We start from the raw sequence: 9,823 nt of genomic DNA on the forward strand, positions 1-9,823 counted from the left end.
GAGTCTCAGAGACAAAGAGAAAATCCTGAAAGCAGCTCGGGAGAAGAGATATGTAACCTACAATGGTAGAAACATTAGATTGGCAACAGACCTATCCACAGAGACCTGGCAGGCCAGAAAGGACTGGCATGATATCCTCAGAGCACTAAATGAGACAAATAAGCAGCCAAGAATACTATATCCAGCTAGGCTGTCATTGAAAATAGAAGGAGAGGTAAAAAGCTTCCAGGACAAACAAAAACCAAAGGAATTTGAAAACACGAAACCAGCCCTCCAAGAAATATTGAAAGGGGTCCTCTAAGCAAAGAGAGAGCCTAAAAGCAGCATAGACCAGTAAGGAACAGAGACAATATATAGTAACAGTCACCTTACAAGCAATACAATGGCACTAAATTCATACCTTTCAATAGTTACCCTGAATGTAAATGGGCTCAATGCCCCAATCAAAAGACACAGGCTATCAGATTGGATTAAAAAACAAGACCCATCCATATGCTGTCTGCAAGAGACCCATTTTAGACCCAAAGAAACACCTAGATTGAAAGTGAGGGGGTGGAAACCATTTACCATGCTAATGGACACCAAAAGAAAGCTGGGGTGGCAAACCTTATATCAGACAAATTAGATTTTAAAACAAAGACTGTAATAAGAGATGAAGAAGGACACTATATCCTATTTAAAGGGTCTATCCAACAAGAAGATCTAACAACTGTAAATAATCTATGCCCATAATGTGGGAGCAGCCAATTATATAAGACAATTAATAACAAAAGCAAAGAAACACATTGACAACAATACAATAATAGTGGGGGACTTTAACAGCCCCCTGACTGAAATGGACAGATCATCTAAGCAAAAGATCAACAAGGAAATAAAGACTTTAAATAACACACTGGAAGAAATGGACTTCACAGACATATTCAGAACATTCCATCCCAAAGCAACGGAATACACATTCTTCTCTAGTGCCCATGGAACATTCTCCAGAATTGATCACATCCTAGGTCACAAATCAGGTCTCAACCGGTACCAAAAGATTGGGATTATTCCCTGTATATTTTCAGACCACAAAGCTTTGAAACTAGAACTCAATCACAAGAGGAAAGTCAGAAAGAACTCAAAATACATGGAGGCTAAAGAGCATCCTACTAAAGAATGAATGGGTCAACCAGGAAATTAAAGAAGAATTAAAAAATTCATGGAAACCAATGAAAATGAAAACACAACTGTTCAAAATCTTTGGGATACAGTGAAGGCAGTCCTAAGAGGAAAGGATATAGCAATACAAGCCATTGTCAAGAAACAAGAAAGGTCTCAAATATACAACCTAACCCTACACCTAAAGGAGCTAGAGAAAAAAAACAGCAAATAAAGCCTAAACCCAGCAGGAGAAGAGAAAGAATAAAGATCAGAGCAGAAATCAATGAAATAGAAACCAAAAGAACAGTAGAACAGATCAACGAAACTAGGAGCTGGTTCTTTGAAAGGATGAAAAAGATTGATAAACCCCTGGCCAGACTTATCAAAAAGAAAAGAGAAATGACCCAAATCAACAAAATCATGAATGAAAGAGGAGAGATCACAACCAACACCAAAGAAATACAAACAATCATAAGAACATAGTATGAGGAACTCTATGCCAGCAAATTAGATAACCTGGAAGAGATGAGTGCATTCCTAGAGATGTATCAGCTACCAAAACTGAACTAGGAAGACATAGAAAACCTCAACAGACCTCTAACCACTAAGGAAATTGAAGCAGTCATCAAAAATCTCCCAAGAAACAAAAGCCCAGGGCCAGATGGCTTCCCAGGGGAATTCTATCAGACGTTTAAAGAAGATTTAATACCTATTCTCCTGAAAATGTTCCAAAAAATAGATATGGAAGGAAAACTTCCAAACTCATTTTATGAGGCCACCATTACCTTGATCCCCAAACCAGACAAAGACCCCATCAAAAAGGAGAATTACAGACCAATATCCTTGATGAACATGGATGCCAAAATTCTCACCAAAATACTAGCCAATAGAATCCAACAGTACATTAAAAGGATTATTCACCATAATCAAGTGGGATTTATCCCTGGGCTGCAAGGTTGGTTCAACATCCACAAATCAATCAACGTGATACAATACATTAACAAAACAAAGAACAAAAATCATATGATCCTCTCAATAGATGCAGAAAAAGCATTTGACAAAGTACAGCATCCTTTCTTGATCAAAACTCTTCAGAGTATAGGGATAGAGGGTACATACCTCAATATCATAAAAGCATCTATGAAAAACCTATAGTGAATATCATTCTCAATGCGGAAAGGCTGAGAGCTTTTCCCCTAAGGTCAGGAACGCGGCAGGGATGTCCACTCTCACCACTGCTATTCAACATAGTATTAGAAGTCCTAGCCACAGCAATCAGACAACAAAAAGAAATCAAAGGCATCCAAATCGGCAAAGAGGATTCAAACTCTCACTATTTGCAGATGATATGATACTGTACGTGAAAAACCCAAAAGACTCCACCCCAAAACTGCTAGAACTCATACAGGAATTCAGTAAGTAGCAGGATATAAAATCAATGCACAGAAATCAGTGGCATTCCTATACACCAACAAGACAGAAGAAAGAGAAATTAAGGAGTCGATCCCATTTACAATTGCACCCAAAACCATAAGATACCTAGGAATAAATTTAACCAAAGAGGCAAAGGATCTGTACTCAGAAAACTAGAAAATACTCATGAAAGAAATTGAGGAAGACACAAAGAAATGGAAAAATGTTCCATTCTCATGGATTGGAAGAACAAACATTGTGAAGATGTCAATGCTACCTAGAGGAATCTACACATTCAATGCAATCCCCATCAAAATACCATCCACGTTTTTCAAAGAAATGGAAAAATCATCCTAAAATTTGTATGGAACCAGGAGAGACCCCAAATAGCCAGAGGAATATTGAAAAAGAAAGGCAAAGCTGGCGGCATCACAATTCCGGACTTCCAGCTCTATTACAAAGCTGTCATCATCAAGACAGTATGGTACTGGCACAAATACAGACACATAGATCAGTGGAACAGATTAGAGAGCCCAAAAATGGACCCTCAACTCTATGGTCAACTCATCTTTGACAAAGCAGGAAAGAATGTCCAATGGAATAAAAACAGTCTCTTCAACAAATGGTGTTGGGAAAATTGGACAGCCACATGCAGAAGAATGAGACTGGACCATTTCCTTACACTACACACGAAAATAGACTCCAAATGGTTGAAAGACCTAAACATGAGACAGGAGTCCATCAAAATCCTAAAGGAGAACACAGGTAGCAACCTCTTCGACCTCAGCCGCAGCAACTTCTTCCTAGAAACATCGCCAAAGCCAAGGGAAGCAAGGGCAAAAATGAACTCTTGGGATTTCATCAAGATAAAAAGCTTTTGCACAGCCAAAGAAACAGTCCACAAAACCAAAAGACAACTGACAGAATGGGAGAAAATATTTGCAAATGACATATCAGATAAAGGGCTAGTATCCAAAATCTATAAAGAACTTATCAAACTCAACACCCAAAGAACAAATAATCCAAGCAAGAAATGGGCAGAAGACATGAACAGACATTTTTCCAAATAAGACATCCAAATGGCCAACAGACACATGAAAAAGTGCTCAACATCGCTCGGCATCAGGGAAATCCAAATCAAAACCTCAATGAGATACCACCTCACACCAGTCAGAGTGGCGAAACTTAACAAGTCAGGAAACGACAGATGTTGGCGGGGATGCGGAGAAAGGGGAACCCTCCTACACTGTGGGTGGGAATGCCAGCTGGTGCAACCACTCTGGAAAACAGTATGGAGGTTCCTCAAACAGTTGAAAATAGAGCTACCCTATGACCCAGCAATTGCACTACTGGGTATTTACCCCAAAGATACAAATGCGGGGATCCGAAGGGGTACGTGCACCCCAATGTTTATAGCAGCCATGTCCACAATAGCCAAACTGTGGAGAGAGCCAAGATGTCCATTGACAGATGAGTGGCTAAAGAAGAGGTGGTATATATACACAATGGAATATTATGCAGCCATCAAAAGGAATGAGATCTCACCATTTGCAACGACGTGGATGGAACTGGAGGGTGTTATGCTGAGTGAAATAAGTCAATCAGAGAAAGACATGTATCATATGACCTCACTGATATGAGGAATTCTTAATCTCAGGAAACAAACTGAGGGTTGCTGGAGTGGTAGAGGGTGGGAGGGATGGGGTGGCTGGGTGATAGACATTGGGGAGGGTATGTGCTATGGTGAGCGCTGTGAATTGTGCAAAACTGTTGAATCACAGATCTGTACTTCTGAAAAAAATAATGCAATATATGTTAAGAAAAAAAAAAGAAGAAGATAGCAGGAGGGGAAGAATGAAAGGGAGTGAGTCGGAGGGGGTGACAAACCATGAGAGACGATGGACTCTGAAAAACAAACTGAGGGTTCTAGAGGGGAGGGGGGGATGGGTTAGCCTGGTGATGGGTATTAAAGAGGGCACATTCTGCATGGAGCACTGGGTGTTATACACAAACAATGAATCATGGAACACTACATCAAAAACTAATGATGTAATGTATGGTGATTAACATAACAATAAAAAATAAAAAAAAAAACATCTCTTCCCCTTCCCAACTTTAAGTGAACCCACATAGGGAAATTCAATTTTAATCAAAAGAAATGAGGGAGTTAATATTCACCAAGGGATTCACAATGGGTTTTCTTTAAATAGAAAATCTCCCTGGCACATTTTAAGAAATTACATCAGTCACAAATTGTATTTGCCAACTTTCCAGAAGCATCTGCTATTTAAAGTAAGTTGTGCATCTTACAACTGGGAAGAATTCAGTCTCTTTAGGAGGACCCTCCTAAGACCAGGGGTTATACTTCCATATTTAGACTACCTTGAAAGACTTTAAAAAAGTCATTTCAATCACTGAGAGAAAAATGAAGCGCAGAAATGCAGCATCTTGCCACTCTCAGTGTGTCTGCCTTCTGAATTATGGGAGGTGCAACCAGAAAGAGGAGGAAAGTACAGCAAAATGGTTTCCATAGCTTCAATTCATGCTCCAAAAAGTATCCAGAAATCTCTGCCCTCAATGGTCAAGTAAAAATAGTTTTTCTACACCCTTGCTTAAAAGTAAGAAAACTTTTTTTTTTTTAATCTGACTCAGAATTTGGTCTTTGAAAACAGAATTTGGGGGCGCCTGAGTGGCTCAGTTGGTTAATCGTCGGCCTTGGCTCAGGTCATGATCCTAGCATCCTGGGATCAACAGGAGTCATGCTCCCTGCTCAATGGGGAGTCTGATTCTCCCTCAGCCCCTCCCCCCCAAATAAATAAATAAAATATTTTTTTAAAAAAAGAAAGAAAACAAAATTTAGTTGTGAGTTTTGAAAGCAACACATGTCATTAACCTCCAGTTCTGCATTCTCAACTTCCTAACATCCTGAGCTTATGTGCAACAAAGCACAAACTTTTACCCACTGAGCCCTGGGAAAGACAGCCAAATTTCAAAAGACTAAGAACCCTTTTTAGATACTAACACTTTATCAGCTATGTGATTTGCAAATATCAGAGGGGAGGGGATGGGAGATGGGTGAAATAGGTGGAGGGGACTAAGGGTACATTATCTTGATGAGTACTGAGTAACATAGAATTGTTGAATCACACTATATTGTACATCTGAAACTAATATAACACTGTATGCTAACTATACAGGAATTAAAATAAAAAACCTAATTTAAAAAAAGTATCCTTTTTAGATCTTGGTTTTCCAAAGAACCTTCTGCAAAGCCGTTTTACATAAATGTAATAGAAGCAAATGGAGGCTCTACCTGCCCTGCCCAGGGGGCCTCTGATACCACGACTCCACCTGGTGACCTGGCTATCCCAGAGCTCCAGGATGGACTTTGAGAGCCATGTTGGCCACCTGCATGCCTTCCTAGCCTGCTTCCCACTTATCCAAGACTGATCATATGCAAATCCATGTGGTTCTGTTCAGAGGAAACAGAGTTCTAGTAACACTGCTAAAGGCCAAGTTCAGGGTCACAGGCTTCCCCATGATTCATTAATAAATAACAAAAGTCAGTGACTAGGTGCAAGTAATGTTTTACAAGCGTTTTCTCATTTGACGCTAGCAACAGCCCCAGATGTCCCCAGGTCATACACTGCTGGTCAGAAGAAGCCGAGCAGCTTGGCTCTGAGTCTTGGTCTGAGTATTGGTCTCTGAGACCTCTGGTTGCCCATGTCCCCCGGCCCAGTGACATGCTGTGACAAGCCCTGTGTAGGTGCTTCAGACCACAGTTCCAGCTGAGCCCAGTCTACAGTCATCCCAGCCCAGGCCCCAGACTTTGGAGTGAGAAGCAGGGCAGGTGCAACAGCCCCAGATAGCCTTCAGGAGCAGAAACAAGCCATCCCCTAGGGCTTGCCCATCAGGCCCTGTCCAAAGTCCTGACCCACAGAATCCTAGAGATTAATAAGATGGTTGCTGCTTTATGCCACTAAGCTTGGGGTGGTTGGATATGTAACACTAGCAACTAGAACAGAATTCGGTTACACACTATCCTTCCTTTACAGATGAGGAGATGCATGCAAAGAGCAGTAAGGGGAAAGCAAGGATTCAAACCTAGGTGTGACTCTAGACACATCCTAGACCACTGACTGTACTGCATCACCCATGTACCATTTTTGTTGGCTTAAAAGAGTCATCTCCAGGATGCTAATCCCAATCCTACCCATTTTAGAAGTGCCTTCATCTGCACTGGTCTGGGATTTACAAGTCAGTTGTTCTCCACCTTGAATGTGCATCCGGAGCACAGGGAGGACTTGTTAAAAACACAGATGTGGGGCCTGGGTGGCTCAGTCGGTTGAGCATCCAACTTTTGATTTTGGCTCAGGGTTGTAAGATCAAGCACCGTGTCGAGCTCCACACTCACTGTGGAGTCTGCTTATACCTCTCCCTCTCCCTCTCATGTTCTCTCTCTCTCTCAAATAAATAAAATCTTAAAAAAAGAAAAACAAAGAAAGATGGCAGAGCCCCACTCCCAGGGTTTCTGATATTGACAGTCTAGGATGGGTCTGAAAACTTGTGTTTCTAAAAAGTTCCCAGATGATGCTAATGCTGCTAGTGTGGGGACCTCACCTTGAGAACTGCTAGTGCAGATCCTCTTGAAAGAGTAATGGCAGTTTTGAGAGCAATACTTCTTTGGAACAAGCCATCATTGTGCTGACTACAAATCAGGCCAAAACACCCCCCATCCATCCCACAACTTTTTCAGCGGCTGCCAGGGCAGCTCCGGCCTGGCCTGGCCCTTTTCCATACCAGCACCTCTGTGGTTTGCAGACACTGGCAAAGGGCAGAGATATTCCTGATAGATGAGTGGGTGGGCATATGCACTAGAGGTAGGAAGCTGCAAAAAGCTGTCTTTCTACACAACAGTTTTCTGAAGCTCAGCTGCTGCCTATGTAGCCATAAAGAAGAAATAAGCAAAGGAAGAAGAAGCAGAAGAATTGCTTGCTGACCACACCCGGCCCTGACTGAGTGAGGTTCACCAGGCCCTTGGCGCCTGCCCCATGAGGTCTGTCCCCACTGTCTTATCAAAGAGTGAGAGGTGGCAAGTGCACACAAGCCAGCCAGGAATGTTCACGGTGGCCTCAGTCTTCCCACATCCAGAAGCAGCCTCAAGGAGCTGCACTTTCTATGTGCCTTCCTGCTGTGAGTTGCTCTCCTCCCCTTCAAAGGCACATTCCATCAACCCCACAAAACTAAAGGTTTGGTTTTCTTCCCACTAGTTCAAGGACACATGCTGCTGACTCAATTTTAGAGAAAACACTTATCTAGTAAGTGACTCACGTTGATTAAACCAGCAAAGTAATATACAATACGAAAAAAACATATATCTGGTCCAAAGTTCCCTTAAGCTTCTTTGTTTGAAAGTTAACTGCAACACACTATCCATAATTTTATGGCTATTTCTGAACATAATAAATTAAGTTCACTACTACTTACTGATCACCGCTAAATGCTGGGCTGGTCCACACCTTCTGGCACTGTGTCCTCACAACCAGACTAGCAGGTGGGCATTATCGCCCACGGTTTATATGCGGGGAGACTGGAATTCAGAGGAGTAGAAAAACTGGGCCAGTACGTGGTGGAGATGTGCCAGACAGCAGATCCTACCTAGAAGTTCAGCCATGAAGATCTGCAGGTCCTTTCCTTAAACACCTCGTAGACCCCATCCAACTCCACAGTCTGGGACAGCAGGCAGCCCACACCTGACTGCAAGTCCCATCCTGCCCTGGGAGACCAACCCCAGGCCCTCCCTGCCTGGCCGTTACTGCCTCCAGTCTCCAGTCCCTGGACCTTCTCCCCTTGTGGCGTCAGGGTACAGTGTACCCACTCCCCATTCCAAATCTTAAGGAAACACAAGTGGATTCAATCTCAGCAGGTACCAGAGGATTGACTGGCTGGTGGAGCTGGTTTCTGGGATCTCAATTGCCACCAGGTCTAAAGCAAGCCCTGGGTCTTCGGAGGCGGGACGCAGCTTAAACTGTCAGTTGGGAGACACCCATTCCTTCTTTCCCGCCCACAAGCCCGGAGCAAGGAGATAACTGATTCCTACTGCTGGCGGAGTTTTTTTCCTCCCCCGCTGCCTGCCACTCGATTTGTTTACATGGGCAGTATCTCCCCAAGCAAGTCTCTGGGCACCGCAACTGGAGGTGACAAGTCAGGCGCTTTTCGTTTTTGCCTCTCCCAGGGACAGAAGTGGGGAAGTCCCGGCCGACACCTGCGAGCCCCGCGCCCTCCACCCCAGCCTGGCCCAGGGGTAGCCCGCAGCAGTGCTGGCGCACTTCGCAGTGCAGTGGAACCCCGCAGCTGAACTCTGGAGAGAGTCGATTGAGGAGCCGCTCTGGGGCAAGGCCAACGGCTGGGCGACTCGAGCTGACGCCGGGCCGGGTCTCCGCAGGCGGGAGCCGCAGCCGGGAAGGTGGGGTCTGGGCGCGGGGTGGCAGCGGCCGGGGCTGGAGCGTCCGGGGCCGGATGCGATGGGGGCGGGGGCGGCGAGGCGCCACGGTTGAGAGCGCGACAAGCAGAAGCCTGGAAGTGGGGCCTCCCGGGGGGCCGTGACCCGCCAGGCCGGGAACGGCTGTTAAGTGCCCTCGGGACTCGTGAGCTGGGGGCGCCCTGGATCCCCCGCAGCCCACTCACCAGACACGTTTAACTGGCCTCCCAGAAACCAGCCGATCTTGCCACTGCTGAAGTCACAGTCCCAGACGGTGTGGTAGGGGGTGTCCCACACGAGCGTGTCCCGCGCCAGCGGCCCCCAGAAAGCGGCCGGATCCCGGGCCGCCTGTGCGCTCTGCGCCTGGTACGAGCCCGGCTGCGCGGCGGCGGCGGCGGGGGCGCTCACCCCGCGCAGCTCCCGCACCGGCTGTCCCGAGCGCCCGCACAGGCTGCCCAGGAGCCGCCCAGCGCTGCGGCCCAGGCCACGCGCCGCCGCCATCTCGCCAGACGCCCGGAGGCACTCGGAGCCCCAAGCGGGTGCTGCGAGCCCGGGCCGCCCCTTAATGTCTCCGCGGGCCCCGCCCCGTCTCCTCCCTCTGGCCACCACCCACTTCTCCTGGCGCCTGTGCCGTAGGAAGCTGCCTCCCGCAGCCTGCCCCGAACCCCACCCCTTCTTCTCCTGCCTTAGAGAAGAGGTGCGCGGAGGAATAGGGGGCGTCGGGGAGCGCGGCCTGCGGTGCGCCCACCTTGTCTTTGCTTTCCGGTCCTGACGCCGGGCGTCGGGCTG

At 45.9% G+C, this 9,823-nt stretch overlaps 1 protein-coding gene across 3 annotated transcripts in view; it reads right to left on the minus strand.

The window, feature by feature from the left end:
* ACSS1 (acyl-CoA synthetase short chain family member 1) overlaps positions 1-9,584 on the minus strand; it is a 65,991-nt gene extending 56,407 nt beyond the window's left edge. The window contains exon 1 of one of the 3 annotated variants that reach the window (XM_073889640.1): positions 9,241-9,584. In XM_073889640.1, coding sequence (XP_073745741.1) covers positions 9,241-9,535 — 295 coding nt within the window. In that variant the 5' untranslated portion in view covers positions 9,536-9,584. Of the gene's footprint in view, positions 1-8,211; positions 8,243-9,240 lie in introns of those variants that run through there. The other 2 variants (XM_025876976.2, XM_073889639.1) reach the window with 2 other exon arrangements.
* Positions 9,585-9,823: the final 239 nt, after the last annotated feature.

The sequence above is a fragment of the Callorhinus ursinus genome, unplaced genomic scaffold (assembly GCF_003265705.2).
Source record: "Callorhinus ursinus isolate GAN/ISIS: 27379988/994484 unplaced genomic scaffold, GSC_fseal_2.0 scaffold111, whole genome shotgun sequence".
In the NCBI taxonomy this organism is placed as follows: Eukaryota; Metazoa; Chordata; class Mammalia; order Carnivora; family Otariidae; genus Callorhinus; species Callorhinus ursinus.